Raw genomic sequence first — 22913 nt, forward strand, 5'->3', positions numbered from 1 at the left:
TTATTAAAAAGGCAGATTTTGCCTAAAATATCCAAATGGAACAATTTCTAAACCTCTTCTAGTACTTTTGTAAGTTGTTGTTTGTTTGTTTTTAACCTGTAGCCTTCAGAAACTTCTGTTTCAGTCAACGAGCATTTGCTTTTACTGAAAATTGAATTAATATTAAAATTTACAACTTTTCAAGCAACATTTGTAAAACATAGAATCATAGAATCAGTCAGGGTTGGAAGGGACCACAAGGATCATCTAGTTCCAACCCCCCTGCCATGGGCAGGGACACCCCACACTACATCAGGCTGGCCAGAGCCTCATCCAGCCTGGGCTTAAACACCTCCAGAGATGGGGCCTCAACCACCTCCCTGGACAACCCATTCCAGGGCTTCACCACCCTCATGGGGAAGAACCTCCTCCTCACATCCAGCCTGAATCTCCCCACCTCCAGCTTCATTCCATTCCCCCTAGTCCTATCACTACCTGAGATCCTGAGAAGTCCCTCCCCAGCCCTCCTGTAGGCCCCCTTCAGATACTGGAAGGCCACAATAAGGTCACCTCAGAGCCTTCTTTTCTCCCAACTGAACAGCCCCAACTCTTTCAGTCTGTCCTCATAGGAGAGGTGCTCCAGCCCTCTGATCATCCTTGTGGCCCTTCTCTGGACACGCTCCAGCACGTCCGTATCCCTCTTGTAATAGGGCTCCAGAACTGGATGCAGTATTTCTTTTGGTGCAATATGAATTTGCTTTCTCTGGCTTTTGATTTTTGTAATGGAGGAGAATTTAAACACAAAGCAGCACTTAGGGCCCAGTTTCTCTGTTTCTTACACCGTTAGATGTGTCACCTGAATTTAGGGAAGCTGTCACGGGGCCAGACTTTATATGTGAAATATATTTCCTCTTGGTGAAACAGAACATAAGGGAAACCTTTATGAATGTTTATCCTCCCTTTTGGGCTGGATACTCTATCTAGAAGACAGATTGGTGTTTGTATTCTAGGCTAGTAATGCCCACATTCATTAGGCCAATGAAATGCTCTCAGCCTTCAGCTGAAGGCACTGTAATTGTGAAGCAGTATCCTGGCCTGCTGCTCAAGTCTGGCTGCCTTCCTGTCCCTTTTTCCAGAGGGATCTGCAGTATATATTCTTAGCAAGGTATAGTAGAACCAATGATGTGTTTTCCAGTTTTGAAAGCTTCATGGGCTAACAAATCTGAGGTGAACCTTCTAGTAATCTAATCTGATGGCAGTGTGGACCCCATTGGCCCTTGCACAGAAAGGCAACTACAGAATATAAAAAAAAATGTTCCCTTTGGAGGTGGAAAACTAGTAGAAATAAAACACTTTGACAGGGATTCTAAGTCCCCCTGTTCTCTCCTGAGCGTTTAAACTTTCTTTGATTTCAAACATCCCTTCAGAGAAACAGACATCTCTTCTACGGATGTTTCATAACCCAACCCATTGATTACTGTGGAAGACCCACAGTGTTCCCAGGTGGCCAAGAAGGCCGATGGCATCCTGGCCTGCATCAAGAGCAGTGTGGCCAGCAGGAGCAGGGAAGTCATTCTGCCCCGGTACTCAGCACTGGTTAGGCCACACCTTGAGTACTCTGTCCAGTTCTGGGGCCCTCAATTTAAGAAGGACATTGAGACTCTTGAATGTGTCCAGAGAAGGGCAACGAGGCTGGGGAGAGGCCTTGAGCACAGCCCTACAAGGAGAGGCTGAGGGAGCTGGGGTTGTTTAGCCTGGAGAAGAGGAGGCTCAGGGGATACCTTATTGCTGTCTACAACTACCTGAAGGGTAGTTCTCCCAGGCAACCAGCACGAGAACAAGAGGACACAATCTCAAGCTGCACCAGGGGAAGTTTAGGCTTGAGGTGAGGAGAAAGTTCTTCACGGAGAGAGTAAGTGGCCATTGGAATGTGCTGCCCAGAGAGGTGGTGGAGTCACCATCCCTGGAGGTGTTCAAGAGGGGATTGGACGTGGCACTGGGTGCCATGGTTTAGTAGTCATGAGGTCTGTGGTAACAGGTTGGACTTGATGATCTTTGAGGTCTTTTCCAACCTTATTGATTCTATTCTATAAAACAGTACTCCAGGTGGGGTCTCACCAGAGCTGAGTAGAGGGGGAGGATCACCTCCATTACACTGCTGGCCACACTTCTCTTGATACAGCCCAGGATCTGATTGGCTTTGCGGGCTGCAAGTGCACATTGAGAGCTCATGTTGAGCTTCTCATCCACCAGCACCCCCAAGTCTCTCTCCTCTGGGCTGCTTTCCAGCCAGCCACTGCCCAGCCTGTATTTGTGCCTGGGATTGCCTCGACCCAGATGTTCTCAAAGATCCAAACCACATGAGTTCCCATGGCTCTTCACTGGAGCTACAACTACCTAGCTCTGCACAAGCACAGGCTCATGGAGTTTCAGCTGCTATGTCTACATTTCTCTGCTATCTTGTCAGTATTTTTTATTTTACCTGTGCTGTTCAAGCAAGAAAGTGCTAATATAGGGAGACAAAAACTGTGTATTTCTCTTGGAAAACAGCTAATTAATTTCCAAGCCTTTCTCAATTGTTGTACGCCACTTGAGAGACCTGAACATTCTAATAATGCAGAGAGAAGCCATTCAATTTATGTTACCTGTCACTCCGTTTTAACCATTTATACTAAGGTCTTGCACAAAATTGGGAGAAAGGACAGAGCTAGAAAAGTTGTTTAGAGATATGAGTCTCAGAAATGCTGTACATCATATTTTCTAACACCACTGTTTTGGCACCAAACTCATCAGAGGTACCAACCAGCACCAGAACAAGAGGACACAGTCTCAAGCTGCACCAGGGGAGGTTTAGGCTGGCTGTTAGGAAGAAGTTCTACACAGAGTGATTGCCCATTGGAATGGGCTGCCTGGAGAGGTGGTGGAGTCACCGTCATTGGAGTTGTTCAGGAGGAGACTTGATGGGGTGCTTGGTTGCATGGTTTAGTTGATTAGGTGGTGTTGGATGATAGGTTGGACACGATGATCTTGAAGGTCTCTCCCAACCTGGTCTATTCTATTCTATTCTATTCTATTTACTTCTTTCTGTAAGGTATGACTGCCAAGTTTCTCAATGTCTCACAGACTGCTCCTCAAAGCTCTCCATGCTCCAAAGGGTGCTGTTAAATCAGGCTCTGGGATGAGGGTAGTTGCTGTCACAGTCTCTTGGGACCTCCTCACATCGTTTCCATGGGTCGTTCAGGACTTGCTCCTCTCCCTGCTGTGCTGCAGTGTGTGCTGCAGGTTGGGAAAGCACTGTTGAAGGACAGAGAGTGAGGGAGTATGAGACAAAGAGTGCTCTGGGTTTGTGTTAGATGAACACCAGCAATGCAGTTAAAAAGGCAAACACTTCAAACAGGAAACAGTCACCTGTTCTTGATACAAGGTACTCTAAAAATGACCACAAATACAAGTATTTAGAAAAGTTTATTTCCTTTCTATATCCCAGTTTACTTAATGCATTAAGAGCAAGTTTTGTGTCGTAAATGTCGTCATCTCTGTTATGTCAGCTAGCTCTCAGCTTTCTATTTTGTATAATTTTTTTCTTTTCATTGACTAACTGCCAAGTTGATGGTGTCTGTTTTGGTATCTTGTGACTCAAATACCTTGCTGTTCCCAGCTGTCCCAGTATCCTGTCATGGTGCCTTCAATTATTATTTAAGCTATGAAATTGATTTATTTCCCTCATTTTCTGTATTACAGCGTGATGCTGCTATGGAATGAGGCTTTACAGACCCAATAGTTTATGCTTTGGCCCAAGGCTGGTATCACCAGTAAGAAAGGCCACATCCTGGCAGGGTTTTGTCTAGCTGGAACCACATCTCCATGCAGAGTCTTTCTGACAATCCACAGGCATAAAGCTCCAAAGTAAACATGCAAGTGTATGTATGTATGTGTGTATGTATGCATGTGTGTGTGTATTCTAGATACATGTTCCAACATGTGTGTGTGTGTGCTTCAGTAACAGCTATCTTAGGGTGATTGCATGGTCAGTGTTATCACCAAGACATTTCTGTCCTCCTTGTATTGCCTCCTGTCTTGTTCCTTCCCTGCCCCAAAACATGACATCACTGTTCCCCCTCCTGTCAACAATGTGCATCTGATTCATCAGAGCCAAGCCCCACCACTTCCAGAAGCCAGAACAGCAGCCATTAGAAAAGAATTTTATTCTTGCATACTTTTTTGTCTCCCTATACCAATCACTATGAATATTCAATTCACAGAAGACCAGCTGGCTGGCTTCTCCTAGAAGTTTCATTTGACTATTCCAAAAAGGTAGCAAGTGGTTCAGGTCGTAGCTGAAGAGTACAAGCTGGATATAAATCACATCAGGCCAAACTTGAGATATCCGCAAGCAATAGCTGCCCAGTTTCAGACTCTGCAGGCCCCTCACACCCAGGACATCCACTGACGTCAATGGAAATTTTGGATGATGACGGAGAGCAGTGACGATGTTGACTCCGGCAGTGAGAGCCTTGAGAGCCTAATGTTTAGGTTTTCTCTGTCTTAGTTTGTATATGCTGTCCCTCACCACACAGCGAGTGCCACACTAATGCTTCCCTGCATTTACCTCAACACAGCCCTGGGAAATAACATCAATCCTGTACCCTCACACCCCACTGCTGAGACCAGATGGGACAGGCTGGCTGGGTGAGCCAGCCATGGTCACACAAGGACTTTGGAACAGAACATCACCATGGACCTCAAATTCAGACTCCCAGTGCCTTTTCCAATGCTTTCCCTGGGAGAAGTACCATGTTTCCAGTAACTGAAGTGTTGTAAAATTGCTTGAGGTACCTCTCCAAACTGCAGGGAGTTGTCTAATCCACTACAGTAATATTGAAAGAGGTATGTGTGTGTGTGTGAGGGTGTTTTGTGGTTGTTTTTTGTTTTGTTTTGTTTTGTTTTGTTTTAATTCAGTTAACTTGTGTGACAGTCTGGGCCACTCAGGACATAAGTTACGTGTGATTTCAGTTCTGGCACATCTTGGCTGCCAAAGGTGAAGCACCCTGCTCCTCAGTGCAGTGCCTAGCCACACTGGGTGAGGAAAGGAGCCCTGAAGCAACTCCTCTAACTGCTGTGGTATCCTTCACAAAAGCTGGGGTGTGTCCCCTGGGCAACGCCAGGACGCTGTGGAGGCTGGGGTAGTGCTGCATTGCACTTCTCCCTGCCCAGGTTAAGGCTGTGCCCACAGAGATGAATGGATTTCTCTACAGACTAGCAGTGCTGCTAGCACCTGGCAGCAGCATCATAGAGCAGCTGTGGTGCTGAGCCCGGTGGACTGTTTTAATTTCAGCTATACATGATTAAAGTGAGGAGCAAGAGTCTCCAAGGAAGTGCTCACTCTGGAGACCCAGGAGCCCAGGGCCAATTCTACCTCACTGGTGCAAAGAGAGATCCTCAGAAATGTCTGAATTCATCAGCAGTCAGTTGCTCTGAGCTGTCAGTCCCCTTTTTGTGAAGACAGCAGTCATTAGGTGTGTGGTATAAGCAAGAGTGGTCCTGCTGGAGTGAGGCTTTAAGGGCACCTGCTCATCATCCAGTCTTCTGGGCTGAAAATACTTGCAGGCAGTAGAAACACTGCAGCTGCATCAGCATGCTTGTTGAATTGGACCTTCTTTGTCCTCATCACTCTGTGGTGAACCCTGGAGGAGGAAGCTCAATCTTTAACCAGTAAAGGTCACTTTCAAAATGGATGGCCAGCCACCATCACAACCCCCATTAAATTTAAAGAATCAATGTGATTCTTGCTTTGGGCAGTAAGGCAGTTTTAAGGGCAAAGTTAGGGCCGGGCTTTATTGAACTCTGGTGTAAATAGTCTGGCAACTGGTTGCTGCTCATTTTGTCAGTTTGCTGCATAATTCCCTAAGGATCATCATTAGCTTCAATACAGCTAGTGAGCTGCTCTTCACACTCTGCTTTGGCCTGATTGCCCATGGCTTTACGTGGTGCTATCTGAGCTGTCAGTCCTTTCTCTTTACTCCATTTGGGCATGATGTCAGGTCCCTATGTAACCTTCCTCCCGCACACCCCACTGTGAAACTGGTCAGTTCCCTCTCTCTTATCCTCCAGCCTTACCCCAAACACAGCAGGAACCATCTCTCTGTGTGTACCATGGACATGCCAGTATTCTCCAGGCACCTGTGAAGCTTTCATTCTCCTCACAGGCCCCACTAGCTTCAGCCATTGCTGCTTTGGACGGTAAATATCTGGTCTGAGTACATCCTGGCCACTGCTTTGGTAGGTTCTAAGACTTAAGACTGATCCTGTGTACTACACCAGATCAAGTTGAGGGTTGCATCTCCTTATGGGCTCAGTAACCAGCTGCTCCACAGAGCAGTCCTTAAGCATAGCTAAAAACTTACCTCTGTGTACAAGTGTGATGTCTGTCTGATCTGTGGGTGTTTGGAGCTTGCATATAGCAACTGTATTACATGCTACTGGTATAACACCAAATATTTAGAAGACTATAAAGCAATGCAGGCTCTGGGTATCTCTAAGGTGTAAAGGCAGAAAATATTTAATGTTGAAGTTATCACTATGTGATTACTTCATTTGCCAAAATATCACATCCCCTCTGGCCTGACGGATGACCCACAGGTGCCAGTCTGCCACATGCAGCAAGCTGAAGGGGAACTTTGGAGAGACCATCTGTCACTGTGATAACACACACTGGGGTTTGCTCAGCTCACTCTGGTGCTCATGAGCAGATGTGACTCTGTGAGGAATCTGTCACAATGTCTGCTTACACTGCTGCAGTCAGTGCTCTGCTTCTGCGCAGTGATGCTGCTGCTTGACTTTACTCTCTCCTTATGTCCCATCAGGGTGGCTCCCAGAAAACTTAGAAGCAAAATTCTGCAGTATGTTTAAGAGAAAAATTAAATGAAATATTTATCCTAATGCAGTCCACTTCCTGCAGCCTTTGCTGCAGTTATGTATTTAAAAGCTGTGTAGTGTATCCTAGAACTATTGCTCTTCACTTTAAATGTGCTCCAGATGCAGCAAACTGTGAGATGGAGGACAACCCACAGGGGAAGCTGCAGACTTTGCCCTGTGCTTCTGCAGCCCAAGACTCCCACCCTGGTGTTTTGCTAAGGCAGTGTGCAGTATGTGAATCTTCCCTGAGGTTTACTCTTGTTCTTTTAAACTCCTTTTTTTTTTTTTCTTATGTTAGTTTAAACAGTTTCTCATTAAGGCTTCTGAATGTGTGCAAAAACTTCTTCTGTAAATGTGTATTCAGGTGGTTTGTAAGATTTGTATTATTTGCCTCTTTTGGAGCCATTCTGGTGTGTATTATGTAAATCCATAGCTAAGCATTTCCTGGGACCATTTATTGTGCAAATGCTTCATTTGGCATGTGTACAGCGCTGAGCAAAACCGATTGCTTCTGTCTCTCTCTTCAGAGAAGAAAGATCAGCCTGGAGATCTTTTGTTTCATTTAAGAGAAGACAATTTTCTAGTTTCAGTTCTTATCAGAATGCACTTTCTGCAAATGAACTGGAAACTCCCAGAACAGATAAAAGTTTAAAGGCAGAACACTGGTGACAAATTTCACGTAGAAACAAGTATCAGTAAACATCAGACACAGACATTTACAAGTGGCAGCTGGACACTGGACTATATAATTTCTTGCATTTCATAACACATTCACAGAAGAACATCTGCATGGGACAGTGGGCATTAACAAGCCATTAGACTATTTTTGATAATGTCCACTTCTGAGAAACTGCTTAATTCCTGAAACAGTTATTTTTCAGTTCATGCAATCAGCTAGGTTTGGTGAGAAGCCCCAGATGTACCTGTTGCTTTAAGCTTCAGTTTGGACTTTTTTCTGCATACTGACTCTGCACAAATTCATCCCCAGAGCTGAGGAAGGCAGGCACCTGGCACCAGGCATTTTTCAATCCTATCATAGTTTCAAGGCCTGGCATTCCCCACCCAGGTCCTTACTTCTTTTCCCCCTTGTAAGCTTGGGAATGGGCTATGGGTTGCAGTTTGGCTCTGTTCTATATGGGGCTCTCTAGGGACACAGGTAATGAGTGTGATTTTCATGGCCCCCCTCAGCTCAAGCTTCCAGAGTCTCTCCCCGAGTTGCTGCCAGCCTGGAAGGTCAGAAAAGGCACACATCTCCTTGCAGGCACCATGAGCTGCAGCTCACAGGTCTTAGCAGGGTTGGGATGAGCTGTTGAGCCCAGGTCATGGCAGGACCTGTCACTCTGCAATCCCACTGAAGGAAGCCCCCAGTTGCTTGGAGATGACAGTGGGTAGTGCTGCCCCATCTCCCACCTCTCTCCTCCATGGTTCAGTGTCCTTGGGTCTTGTGTTACCTTAGGCAGCAAAGTCCTGGGACACATCACTATCACTTGAGTTTACATGAATGTGGGAAGAATGATTTTGAGTTAGACATTGTGGTGGAGCGTCATGTCCTACCACCGGACAGCACTAAAGGAAGGGAATGTAGATGTGGTACTTCAGGATACAGCTTAGTAGTCATGGTAGTTGGGCTACAGTTGAACTTGATCTTATTTCCAACCTTTATGATTCTATGCCTCAGTAGGCAGAATAGGCAGTGGAACAGGCAAGGGGCACCAGCACACCCAGGGCAGGTCTTGGAAGCTGAGGAAGCAATAGTAAAGCTGGAGGCAGAGATACATGGGTTTTGTTGTAGGATCCTCAGACCAGCAGGAAAATAAAAGCCACAGCAGGAATCTTGAGCACCTCTTTTCAAAGTGCTGAGGCTAGCAGATTTATTTGCAGCATTGCATGATCTGGGACACACCACAGGAGCCTCTGTGCAACTGTTCTGCTGGCATGTGAACCTGTGGTGAGTCAGGGAAAAGGTGCTCAGGGGCTGTCTTGGTAAGTAACAGGAGTTGGCTCTGAAATAAACATGCAGGAAAAGCAAATCCCCAGCTTCCTGAAGGTGTAACCAGCCCTACAAGCAGCCCCCATCATGTCTCTTTCATGCACCCAGCACCTCTCTGTGCACTAGCTTGCACATCTGTAAAATGGGTTTCATGAGCTCACCCTTCACTTGCACTGCTTTTGAAATCTAGCCACTTGAGAGGTTGATTTTGTCATGACTGCCTTTCAGGTCAGTGCTGGCTCAAGGGGGAAGGAAGAGGAGCTGTAAGTATGATCCTGTTTTCTGGGAAACATGTCATGTACATTTCTGGAGACCATTTTTGGAGAATATTTTGGCTTAGCTTGCATCTTTTATCTGTGCAGCAGCCTTCTACCTACCTCCACTTCTGAGCATAATGCATGATGTCTGCTGTGGCCCTAAAGGGCCAAACTATGAAACAAAGACCTAGGATTTTATTTTTATTTTTTCATTGGGAGAAATTAAGCTTGGTTTGTTTCCTTCCATCCTGTTAACAGCCAGGACACCTCATCTGTCTTCTTTGGTTTTGCTTACAGCAACTGGCTTGTGAGTGCCCCTAGGAGACACAGCGTGGCATTTTAGTTCATGTCTCCTTTTTCATGCATTGAATGGAAAATGTGTGACTGTTAACAGCACATCTGCCCATTATTTATCCATGCAGGCCTAATCTGTGCAGGGATTAGCAAAACATGCTTTGCCTGCCAATCTCTAATCAAAAGGGCAGATTCACTGGTGTGGAGGTGGCTTTGCTGCGCTCCAGGGAGGCAACGCTCTCTCTACTGAAAATCAGGACCAATTTATCCAAATTTAATTTTCAGGTACATACCTTGCAAGGTCAAAGTAAGACCTGCAGTCTACAAAGGAAAAGTATCACCCACCAGGAACAAAAGCAGATCCAAACCTGCTGTGAAGGAGAAGGCTCTATTATGCACACCAAGGCAATGAGAATATTGTAATAAAACTTAACAGTCTTTAAAGGAGAAATTACTAGCTTGTGCAAAGTATTCCCTTAGGACATATATTTCTTCCAGATATTTTCTACTTTTCCTCATCTTCCCTAAAGATGCAATGGCTGCTTCAATGGTTTACTAACATTTCTGGTATAGGTTTGTACTGCAGTGAGTATCAAGAGACCAAACTTCTGCCCTAAGGGAACATGTTGTGTGTGCTTTTTCTGGTCCTTGTCTACTTTTCCTCTTCATAAATGGGATTTTTTTTTGCAAAACGGGGGCAAAAAATATTCCTTACATCCTTGGCAGATTTTTATACATTCAGTTTCATTCAGTTTCATGAAGTTCAAAGCAGTGGGGAATCATCCCAACTACCTAGCAATGGTTAAAGATAAAATAAACCTTTATTAGAATAAACCAAACCAGGTTGGAAGAGACCTTCAAGATCATCGTGTCCAACCCATCAACCAATCCAACCCACCCAAACAGCTAACCCATGGCACCAAGCACCCCATCAAGTCTCCTCCTGAACACCTTCAATGACGGCGACTCCACCACCTCCTTGGGCAGCCTATTCCATAGCGCAATCACTCTTTCTGTATAGAACTTCTTCCTAACATCCAACCTGAACCTCCCCTGGTGCAGCCTGAGACTGTGTCCTCTTGTTCTGGTACTGGGTACCTGGGAGAAGAGACCATCATCCGCCTGTCTACAACCTCCCTTCAGGTAGTTGTAGAGAGTGATAAGGTCACCCCTGAGTCTCCTCTTCTCCAGGCTGAGCAACCCCAGCTCCCTCAGTCTTTCCTCATAGGGCTTGTGTTCCAAACCCCTCACCAACTTTGTTGCTCTTCTCTGGACTCGTTCCAGCAAGTCAACCTCCTTCCTAAACTGAGGGGCCCAGAACTGGACACAGTACTCGAGGTGTGGCCTAACCAGTGCAGTATACAGGGGCAGAATGACCTCCCTGCTCCTGCTGGCCACACTGTTCCTGATGCAGGCCAGGATGCCATTGGCCCTCTTGGCTGCCTGGGCACACTGCAGGCTCATGTTCAGCCTACCATCGACCAGTACCCCCAGGTCCCTCTCTGCCTGGCTGCTCTCCAGCCACTCTGACCCCAGCCTGTAGCACTGCCAATGTGCAGAACCTGGCACTTGGATGTGTTAAATCTCATGCCGTTGGACTCTGACCATCTGTCCAGCCGGTCAAGGTCCCTCTGCAGAGCCTCTCTACCCTCCAGCAGATCAACTCCTGCCCCAAGCTTGGTGTTGTCAGCAAATTTACTGATGATGGACTCAATGCCCTCATCCAGATCATCAATAAAGATGTTAAAGAGGATGGGGCCCAGCACTGATCCTTGGGGGACACCACTAGTGACTGGCTTCCAGCTGGATGTGGCACCATGCACCACCACTCTCTGGGCTCGGCCATCCAGCCAGTTCCTAACCGATTGCAGTGTGCTCCCGTCCAAGCCATGGGCTGACAGCTTGGCCAGCAGTTTGCTATGGGGGGACGGTGTCAAAGGCCTTTCTGAGGTCCAGGTAGACTACATCAACAGGCCTCCCCACATCCGCCAGGTGGGTCACCTGATCATAGAAGGAGATCAGGTTGGTCAGGCAGGACCTGCCCTTCCTAAATCCATGCTGGCTGGGCCTGATCAGTGAGTCAGGACTGCTGGAAAATTATGGAGAGTGGCTTGGCCAGCTCGTCTGTCAGCTCTCTCAGCACCCTAGGATGAATCCCATCTGGTCCCATGGACTTGTGGGGATCCAAGCTGCTAAGGAGAGTTCCAACCACCGCCTCATGGAACATAGGGAAACTGTGCAGCTCCCTGGCTCCTTCTGCCAGCTCTGCAGGCCAGCTGTCAGGAAGACGTTCTGTCCTTCTAGTAAAAATTGAGGCAAAGAAGGTGTTAAGTATCTCTGCCTTTTCCTCATCCTTTGTTACAATGTTCCCCTCCGTGTCCACCAAGGAGTGGAGGTTGTCCTTTCCCTTCCTCCGTGTATTTATAGAAGGACTTTTTGTTGTCCTTCACAGTAGAGGCCAGTTTAAGCTCCAAGTGTGCTTTTGCCTCCCTAATTCTCTTCCTACAAGACCTAGCAACATCCTTAAACATTCTGTGGGTTGCCTCCCCTCTCTTCCAAAGGTGATACACCCTCTTTTTTTCCCTCAGTTCCATTAAAAGCTCATGAACCATCCAGGCTGGCCGTCTGCCCTGGCGGCTCATCTTCTGGCACATTGGCACAGCCTGTCCCTGAGCCTTCAACAATTCTTCATTGAAGTAGGCCCAGCTTTCCTGGACCCCTTTGTTTTTAAGGGCTTTATCCCAAGGAACCCTCTGAATTAGTTCCTTGAGTAACCCGAAGTCTGCCCTCCGGAAGTCCAGAGTGGAGGTCTTCTTGCTGCCCCTCTTGGCTTGACCAAAAACCGAGAATTCAATTATCTCGTGGTCACTGGACCCCAAACACCCTCCGACCACCACATCACCCACCAGTCCTTCCCTGTTGGTGAAGAGGAGGTCAAGCATAGCCTTACCCCTGGTAGGCTTGCTCAGCACCTGGGATAAGAAGCTGTCCTCCATGCATTCTAAGAACCTCCTAGACTGTCTCCTCTCTGCTGTGTTGAGTTCCCAGCAGATGTCAGGCAGGTTGAAGTCGCCCATGAGAACAAGGTCCGGAGATCTTGAGACAGCCCTAAGCTGCCTATAGAATGCTTCATCAACATCTTCCTCCTGGTTGGGTGGTCTATAACAGACTCCAACCAGGGTGTCTGCCCTGCTGGTCTTCCCTCTAATTCTTATCCACAAGCATTCAACCCGATTGTCCCTAGTCTCCGTCTCAATGGCACCTAGTGCCTTCCTGATGTACAGGGCCACCCCTCCACCCCTTCTTCCTCGCCTGTCTCTCCTGAAGAGCTTGTAACCGTCAATTGCAGCGCTCCAGTCATGTGAGTCATCCCACCACGTCTCTGTGATGGCAACTACATCATCATTTTCCTGCTGCATCAAGGCTTCCAGCTCCTCCTGTTTGTTACCCATGCTTTGTGCATTAGTGTACATGCACTTCAGCTGGGCTGCTGGTTTCACCTCCGACTCTAGCTTGTTGCCCCCAGACTCTTGTCTGAGAGGACTATTTTCAGCCCCTTCCCCCTTTGAAACTAGTTTAAAGCCCTGTCGATGAGACCTGCCAATTCCCTTCCCAGGATCTTTTTACCTTTGGGGGACAGTCCGTTCTCATATACAGTGATCTTTCCCCTTCTCTGGGACAGATGTACTCTATCTGTTGCCAGCTGGCCTGGTGCAGTAGAAAGTTTCCCAATATCAAAAAACCCAAAATTCTTTTGACTGCACCAGCCTCTAAGCCACTTGTTAACTATAGCTGCTGACCTGTTCCTTACTGTATTCCCTCCTGCAGTTAAGGGTATTGATGAAAAAATTATTTGTGCCCCTGACCCCTCAACCAGGTCTCCCAGGGCCCTGAAGTCATCTTTGATAGCCCTGGGAGTTCTGGTTGCAACATCATCATTCCCTAACTGCATAACTAGTAAAGGGTAGTAGTCAGAGGGCTGCACCAGTCTAGGCAGCCTACTGGTAACATCATTAACTTGGGCTCCTGGCAGACAACAGAGTTCCCTATGAGATGGGTCAGGCCGACATATAGGGCCCTCCATTCCCCTCAGAAGGGAATCACCAATAACAATTACCCTCCTCTTTTTTTTGAGGGAACAGGTCCTGATGCCAGCGGAAGGCTGTTTAACCTTAGGCTGCTTTGCCTTAGGCTGTTTAACCTTAGGCTGCTTAGCCTTAGGGAGAACTCCAGATGGTGTGTCCTCCGGTATCAGTGGAAGGTGGATAGTGTTCAACATATAGTTCTGGGCTTAGTGAGGGGGAAATGGTGCTTTACTGTCATATTTTATTTGTAAGTTTTCTTTGACTGCAACACCTGCTTTCAATATCATTAATTCTTACTTAGCATGCAATCTTGGCACTGAAGACTTCTGATTAATGGAGATGCTTGGTTCCAGTGTTAGAGACCTCTGGGGCAGAGCTAATTTGCTATTTACTTGTTTAATAAAGATACACATTTAAAAGATCATGAGAATAAACAAGAACTAGTACATGAAAGATTAAGAAATTGACAAACAATTTCAAGTAAAAATACAGGCAGTAACATCTTCTTTGTTAACAGAAATTGGGACACCCATCTGATAGTACCCAGGGTCAGAGTGCCCCTGTATCCTGCCCCCATCAGACTAGAGGCAGTGACCCAGGCAAGAGGCATCATGCTCACAGGCTCTTGTCCTGCTGGGGGGACTTCAACCACCCTAACATCTGCTCAAAAAGTAGTGCAGCAAGCAGTAGGCAATCCAGGAGGCTTCTGGAGAGCCTTGATGATAACTTCCTGAGACAGAAAATAGACAACCCTACCCGAGGGGATGTGGGATGTGTTATTGTACCTGATGGTCACTAATGCAAGTGAACTTATTGGGGATGTCAAAGCTGAAGGCAGGCTGGGCTGCAGTGATCATGTGATAGTGCAGTTCTCTGTCCTAAAGGGACTCCTATCAGAAGCATAGTCAGTACTCTAAATTTTAGGAAAGCAAAATTCCAGCTCTTCAAGGAGTTAGTAAATAGGACCCTGTGGGAAATGGCCCTCAGGGACAAGAGAGCAGAACAAAACTGGCAGATCTGTACAGGCAGTGGAAGCAGGAACCTGGAGGTATTCAAAGTGTGGCTCGACAGGGCTATGAGCAACCTGGTGTAGTTGACGATGTCCCTGCTTACTGCAGAGTGGGGGTTGGACTAGATGACCTTTGGAGGTCCCTTCCAACCCAGTCCATTCTATGATTCTGTGATTTTGCCACTCTGGTCTGGTAAGACTGCACCTGGAGTACTGCATCCATCTCTGTTGCCCTCAACACAGGAAGGACATGGACCTGACTGAGAAGGTCCAGAGGAGTGCCACAAAAATGATCAGGGGGCTGGAGCATCTCTGATCTGAGGACAGGCTGAGGGAGCTGGGGTTGTTCAGCCCGGAGAAGAGGAGGCTCTGGGGAGACCTAATTGCCACCTTCTGGTGCCTGAAGTGGGAGTAAGGCTGGAGAGGGACTGTTTATGAAGGTCTGCAGTGATAGGACAAGGGTCAATGGTTTGCAATTAAAGAGCAGATTTATACTGGATATTAGGAAAAAGGAGGGTGGCTGAGCACTGAAACAGGTTGCCCAGAAAGGTGGTTGAGGCCCCATCTCTGGAGATATTCAAAGTAAGGCTTGACAGAGATCTGGGTGACCTGATCTAGTTGAAAATGCCCCTGCTCACTGCAGGGGGGTTGGACTAGATGACCTTTAGAGGTCCTTTCCAACCCAGGTGATTCTATGATTCTAATATCTCTATGCCTTAATTTTTTCTGTATTATCTTTTATCCCAGCAGTTCCTGTAGTACTGTAGTGGCTATAGGCTGTTCCCAGCTAGCATTACTTATTTCCATCAGGCCACACTAAGTTGTCAGGGCATCCTGTGACAATCAGTAGAGGACCAGAAGCCCCATTTGGGAAAGAGGACCACCAGTACATGCAACCCAGCCTGTGCTGGTCAGGACTTGCTAAGCTCTACTTGGGGACTGTTACTACAAGGAGATTGTGCTATAGTGGCGGCAAGATGGTTTCAGTTGTGTCATGTGGTGGCTACTGCTTCATTTTGTACCTATAAGCAGGTTTCTCTGTCCCCATCACTGTCTTTCCATGCAGAGGATGCCAGGCAGCCACTTCTGTTCCCAGATGGGCTTTCTGGTCTTTACACCCCCCATTCCAGTTGGCATCCTGAGGAAAAGGAAAGCAACCAGGTCAAGCATGTGCCCCTCTTTCTCAGGTTTGTCATCCCATTATCTCAACACACACCAGAGATGCCGTTGCAGCAGCCCTCTCAGCAATATCCCTCTGCAGTATATCCACGGTGTAACATCTCTCTCGAAACATTTCCCAAAGGCCATGGGTAACCAGGATGCAGTTCTCTCGGTTTTCATGTAGACTCCCTCCCAGCAGTGTAATCTCGCCTTTTACTTCAGTCATGAGCCTTCTGATTGTCTCTGAACATGGATACGACACTTCTGCGTGGGAGTAAGCCTTTTTTATTACTGCTGCAGCAATTAAGCCAGTACCTTTGCCTTCCAGTACCCTTGCTTTGACAGTTCCAGTCCAGTCTTACACAGGCCTTTGCTGCTGGCTTGGCTAAAGTCTTGCATTTATTTTTCAGACCACCTGTTGTGATTACAATGGATCTGTAGCTCCTGATGGCAGAACCCAGGGAAATGATGCATGAAACGAGTTTATCTCCAAAATGCAGCATTACACTTTGCAGCACCAAAGCTCCTTGCTGTCTGCAGCCACCTTACCTGGAAGCAGCCCAACAGTTGTAGGAATTTAGCCCTCACACAGCTGCTTACACAGAGTTGAGGAGATCATCCCAGCATTTTGGTTCTACAGAGTGCCTGCAAGAGTGGCTTCCCTGTTCATTGTGGCCTGGGGATGAACAAGGCTAAGACACCACTGAGCTTTGCATCAGCATTTACCTATGGCTTCTCTGGCCGTTGTCCATGTGCAAAGTCCCACTTCTACCTGGGCAAAAGACCATCAAATAAACTGTATCAGCAAGTGAGCACTAAGGATGCTCCTGGGCTGAGGTGACAGGTGAGACCAGCAGGTTCAGGATTTCTGGTAACATAAGCAGAAGTAGGTTTGGTCAATCTCTGATAACAACTTCTCTTGTAATACAGGGGCTAGTATTTTCTTCTAGAGGTGCATTGGAGGTGCGCTTGTCTGTGCTTCTTGCCCTGGGGTCCCTTTTGGAGCTGAAGGAGAGAAACAAATGTAGCATCTTCCTGAGCTCAGCACCTCCCAAGGTGCAGCTCAGGGACATCTTTGTCACTGCCCATATCCAGCACCTATGAAAAGAGCCTGGAGTCCTGGTTCAAGTACAAAAGTTTCTTGTACATACCAGTGGGCAGAAGCTCCCCACTACCACTCTGCATCCCTGGGACTCAGAGCTCTGACAGGTTATTAGAGTCACATGCACACACATTAGTCTCACCGCAAACTACCAGAGCATTTTCAGGGTCTCCTCCAGCTGGGTGTCTTGGAGGTGCATACTATAAGCAAATCAGGTTTCTTGCTGTTGATGGTGCCTTTATTTAAGATAAGCCAGGGGCTCTCACTCAGTAGGTGTACAGCCCGGGAGATCTTTGAAAGCTTTCCAGTGAATCTAAGGGATGATGAGCAGCAGTGCACATTCTGCCTGAGCAGGGAGAGGGAACTTGCAGAGGACTGTGACAAACACAGGCTGTGTGCAGATCATGACAACCCTGCTCACCTCCACTTCCAGGAAAACCCACTCCAGTGTCATGGTACCTAGGCAGAGGGCTGACCATCAGCCATTGTAGGCATTTGTAGTGATGCTGCACTGAGCAAATGCTGTATGCCTATACCAGCTATTTGCAAACACTGCCTACTGCTAAAAATCACTGCTCCTCTTGGACGTGGCCTCTCCTCACAGCTGGGGTACCACTCTGCTAGCACACAGCCCACACCTGCCACATGCCAGCAGCACCATGCTGCCCAGCACTTAGGGCAAGGATAAGCACCAGGAGCACAGAGGAGTACCTGATTACAGGATCTCTGCTTGCTTTCTTTGCAAAGCACACTTCTGACACTTTAGCAAACAGCAGGGCTTTAGTCCCAGAGTTTAAACCAACAAAATCTGGAACTTCCAGGTGTTTGGTAACCCTTCCTCTTCACCTCAGGTGAGACAGAGCTAGCTGTGTAGCAAGACTGGCTCACCAGAGCCTGTATAAATTGAAGCAGAAAATGTATTTTATCCTGTAAATTATATGGCCCCAGCAGTCAAAGCCAGAGGAGGCTAGCAGTCTCCTTGTCAGAATGGAGCACTTCCCTAGCAGCTCTTCCACCACCACTGCACACCTCTCCCAAGAGGAGATAGCTACACTATTTCCCCACTTGCCCACAGGCAGCTTGCTGTGGTGCTAGTAGAAGATGCCATCTGTGTCCTGCCCTATGCATGTAGATCTGCAAGACTCTATCCTGGAAAACATCAAGGAACTGACCCCAACTACCCATCTGTCCTGCGGTATTGGGAGACTTGGGGTCAGACCTTACTTGAGAGTCCTCAGTGCTGAGCTGGGCTCCAAAGAATGTTAAATACTTACACACTGCCCTCTAGGTAGGGTGGTGGTTATCTTTCTTTAAAGTAACACTTTATTAGCAGATTAATTTGATAAAATATTGATAGGCAGGCTCTCCTGGTGCAGTCATGCCTGGAACACCACAAGCTCTGTTTTTGCTAAGGAGCATCCATAAAATATCAGGATATTCACTGGATACAATGTTCCCTTGTGGGCAAAACTGAAATTACTGGACAGCAGAAGCAACTGTGTCCAAAATGTTCTTCCAAAATTTTTAACATTGAATGTTGATTTTTCTGGAGTGACTTCATCCCCCAACTGTTTTGGGATTACAATGTAGTCCTGTCTTGCTTCCCATAGCTATTTATTTACTGTTACTTACTGACAACTCTCTTCTGCAAATGCTTCCTCATACAGCTTCACAAGCTCTGTTATGGCACCAAGGAAAAAAACAACTCATCCAGGTGCATGAAACATACCACATTTCCCCTAATGTTCCTCAGACTTCACTGAAGTTACCAGGTCCAAGAAAGTCATCTAACTCATCTGCTACCCCCGCCAAGAGCCTGCAGTTCAGCATTTTGGACAATGGGGCTTCCTGTGCATGTGGGTGCATGTTTGGTAGCACCCTCCACATCACTGGGTGTCCTCTGGGACAATCTTCTTTACAACCTCTTGCTGAATGGGAAAACCTCTGCCATGAGCAGGTCTCCTGGTCTAGTTGAGGATACCCCTGCTGACTGCAGGGGGAGTTGTACTCGATGACCTTTGGAGGTCCCTTCTAATTCAAACCATTCTATGATTCCTCTGGAAATGGAAGCCAGCCTACAGGAAGCAATTCATGCTTGCTGAAACCAGCTGAAACAATAAAAGAAAGCTTTATTGTATTGGTCAGTGAGAGGAGTCTCCAAAGAGGGAGATGAGGATCAGGCTCCTGATGTGTGCTAGGGCAAGGCTGTCCTTTGGGACATTATGACACTACACTGGGTGATTCAGAGGTGGGGGTGAATGGCAGGCTCTGCTACTGTATGGGTCCAGTGATATCTGCTGAGCAAGAATCAGGCCTGCAGTACTGTAAAAGCATATTTCTTCTGTATATAAAATAGTGATACCACATCCGATACATGGGGAACAGATTTTTGGCAGGAGGAACTTTTCCCCCCAAAACGAACCCCAAGATAAGTTCCATTTTAGTCCTTTCATTTGCCTATGGCCTTCCTCTCTCTCTCATACTAATAATGTTTAATGAAATTTAGGAAGGATGTTGACTTGCTGGAACAAGTCCAGAGAAAGGCAACGAAGTTGGTGAGGGGTTTGGAACACAAGCCCTATGAGGAGAGACTGAGGGATCTGGGGCTGCTTAGCCTGGGGAAGAGGAGACTCAGGGGAGACCTTATTGCTCTCTACCTGAAGGGAGGTTGTAGACAGGCAGATGTTGGTCTCTTCTCCCAGGCAGCCAGCACCAGAACAAGAGGACACAGTCTCAGGCTGCACCAGGGGAGGTTTAGATTGGAGGTTAGGAAGAAGTTCTATACAGAGAGAGTGATTGCCCATTGGAATGGGCTGCCTGGGGAGGTGGTGGAGTCACCATCATTGGAGGTGTTCAGGAGGAGACTTGATGGCAGGTTGGATCGGCTTAGTTGATTAGGTGGGTTGGATTGGTTGATGGGTTGAACGTGATAATCTTGAAGGTCTCTTCCAACCTGGTTTATTCTATATATTCTATGTATTCTAAATTTAATGTAAACCATCTGTGTTTTTTATCTTCAGAGCGTTAGACCACTTGCCTATGACACCCTAATAGTCAAACCCTCCCTGGTGCATTGGGAAGCAGATTCTGCATCTCCTGTAGCAAGTGGCTGGTACAGGATGGTGCTTCACAGGGCTGAAAGCCAGGTGACAAGTGGGTATAGTGTTGTGGAAGCAGGGAATGGATACAGGCCATGTGCTGAGCACAGGCAGCATCTGTTGAAGCTGCGTTCATCCCTGAATGGCCCTGGTGGCACGGGCAAGTGGAAAGTCAGGCTGTGGTTTCTGGTGCAGAGGGCTAGCTCATTTACTGACACAAAGAGGCAGTTTAGAGGTTTGGCAGATAGGCTGCTGGAAGCAAGTAATTTTGTAGAAGACAAAGGATACTGATGTGCTTGCCCACGTTAGTGGGCAAGAGAAAAGCCATGTGTGTCATCTGTCAGGACTTCTGTAAAGCTTTTGACATGGTCCCCTACAATATCTTTCCCTCTAAATTGAGAGAGATGTATTTGATGGATGGACTATTCTGTGGATAACAGATTAGTTGAATGGTCATAACCAGAAGGTAGTGGTCAACAGCTCAATGTCCAAATGGAAATCAGTGAAGAGTTGTGTCTCTCAGGGATCTGTACTGGGACCAGGATTGTTTAATATCTTCATCAGTGGCATAGACAGTGGGATCAAGTGCACTCTCAGCAGGTTTGCAGATGACACCAAGCTGAGTGGTGCAGTTGACACACCAGAGGGACTGGATGTCATCCAGAGGGACCTAGATAAGCTTGAAAAGTGTACCTGTGTGACCCTCTTGAGGTTCAACAAGACCAAGTGCAAGGTCCTACACCTGGGTCAGGACAATCCCCATTATCAATACAGGCTGGGGGATGATGGGATTGAGTAAAGCCCTGCAGAGAAAGACTTGGAGGTACTAGTGGATAACATGAGCCAACTTTGTGCACTCACAGCCCAGAAAGCAACTAATATCCTAGGCTGCATCAAAAGAAGCACAACCAGGAAGTTGTGGGAGATGGTTCTGATGCTCTACTCTCCTCTGGTGAGACCTTACCTGGAGTACTGTGTCCAGCTCAGGAGCCCTCAGCGCAAGCAGGACAAGGCGCAAATCCAGAGGAGGGCTACAAAAATGATTCAAGGGCTGGAACACCTCTCCTACTAGGACAGGCTGAGACAGTTGGCATTGTTCAGTCTGGAGAAGAGGAGAAGGCTCGGAGTGGACCTTATTGCAGGCTTCACCCTCCATCTCAGAGTGTGCATTGTTGAAGTTCTGTTCAGACACCTCAACCTGCAGTTCCCAGCAGAAACAGGTTGCATGCAGGCTTCCCTTGCAGCACCTCCACAGAGGTGACACATGCATCCCCATCCCAGCCTTTGCCTGCTGCCTCCCCAGAGCCCTGGCAGCAGGGCCAGACTGCACCCATCATCTCCTATGCATTTTGGCCTGCCAAACCCCTTTGGGACACAAATGAACTGCCAGCATTTCATTTTCCTATCTCAGAACTGTACCTGCTCTGGCTGCCTCCCGCTTGGGAATTCACATCATTCACAGCCTTCACTGTACATGTGAACTCCGAACTCCACACTGTTGCTCTAATTGACCCAGCATGTCCCCGGATGCCACCATGTCATGTGTCTGTGCATGTCCTTACCCCTGGAGTGAGCAGCTGCACTGCCAGCCACCTCCTCCTGCTCCTGCTCTTACCACTTCCTGTGGGCTTGGGTGGAGAAGCCCCAGACTGGGCTCCTGCAAGCTTCATTCCAGGCCCTGCATAGCAGATCACAGATGGGCAGTAGGGTCCTGTGGGTGCCATGAGGAGCAAGGGGCTTTGCTGCCAGCCCTGGTCCCTCAGCATCTCAATGCCCCCAGGAGTGAAAGGAGGAGGATGAGCTCACATTTTTTTTCAAGATGCCTACTGTGAAGATGCTCCTGGCTTCACTTCTCCCCTCACTCTTTCCTTGCTGCCCTGCACCTTTGCAAACCCTGCATGTTTGTACTCTTTGCAGGTGATGGCTGTTGCAGCAGATGAAGAAACTTGGGTTTCTTCTCCTCTAAGATGTATGCCCCTCTTTCCCCAAAGGAAGAGAAGAGGAGCCAAGAAAGAAAAGAAACCTGTGTATTTACTGCAGATGGTGGCTGGCTTGTATAATAATGGTGCCTTTCTCTCCTTGTTTCAGGGAGTGCTGCCGATTTTTTGGAGACAATGGCTTGACTTTGAAGGTGTTTTTTACCAAGGCAGCACCTTTTGGTGTTCTTTGGACTCTCACAAACTACCTTTACTTACATGCAATAAAGAAAATAAACACTACGGATGTCTCCGTGTTGTTCTGCTGCAACAAAGCTTTTGTGTTCTTGCTTTCATGGATCGTTCTGAGGGACAGGTTCATGGGAGTGAGGGTAAGTGACTCATCTCTGTCTCCCTTCTCCCCTTCACCCTTCTGCCTTTTCTTTCCCCCTTCCCTCCCTCTGGCCAAGTTGAGCAGCACCCCACACAGACAGCTGAGCAGGTGCAGAAATCCTTGTGGAGCAGGGACACTCTGATACCAAACCTAGCTGGTGCTGAGCACACATCCCTCCAAGTGTCTCTGGTCCCAGTCTGTAATGGGGCCCTTGGCTCTCGTACCTATGACTGCATGCTTTCATGGTGGCTTAGCTATCCTTTGCACCCATGCCAGGAGCTGGAGTGGGAGCACAGGAGAGGTTTGGAGAGGAGAAATTTGGAGAGATTCAGAGAGGAGAATTTCAGAGAGGTTAGGAGAGGAGAGGTTCAGAGAGAAGAGAGGAGAGGAGAGATTCAGAGAGGTTAGGAGAGGAGAGGTTCAGAGAGAAGAGAGGAGAGGAGAGGAGAGATTCAGAGAGGAGAGGTTTGGAAAGGTTCAGATCACTGTAAACCCTGGTGCATGAGGATTTGTATAATGCAGGTGCATGGGGATGTGCATCTGGCCAGCAGCTTATAAGCACCAGGGAAGCCAGTGGGGCAGTACTCCTACTTGCCCAGGGCTCTCCCAGTGGCATTCCAAATGTTTGCTTATGTCCTTAGTCCTACACACTGCATGGACACTTTTGCTGCAACACCAACAGAGCTGTGTGTGGAAGATTTATTGGAAACCCA

The 22913-nt window shown here is 47.5% G+C and overlaps 1 protein-coding gene across 3 annotated transcripts in view; it reads left to right on the forward strand.

Moving 5' to 3' along the window:
* The window catches only part of LOC137449223 (solute carrier family 35 member F3), a 77308-nt gene that overhangs the window by 42750 nt on the left and 11645 nt on the right, over nucleotides 1-22913 (forward strand). For all 3 annotated transcript variants that reach the window (XM_068154541.1, XM_068154558.1, XM_068154550.1), the window contains exon 3: nucleotides 21979-22198. In XM_068154541.1, coding sequence (XP_068010642.1) covers nucleotides 21979-22198 — 220 coding nt within the window. The remainder of the gene's footprint in view (nucleotides 1-21978; nucleotides 22199-22913) is intronic.

This window comes from Melanerpes formicivorus, unplaced genomic scaffold (assembly GCF_026170545.1).
Source record: "Melanerpes formicivorus ecotype bairdi unplaced genomic scaffold, bMelFor1.0.p_v2 SCAF_2, whole genome shotgun sequence".
Taxonomy (NCBI): domain Eukaryota; kingdom Metazoa; phylum Chordata; class Aves; order Piciformes; family Picidae; genus Melanerpes; species Melanerpes formicivorus.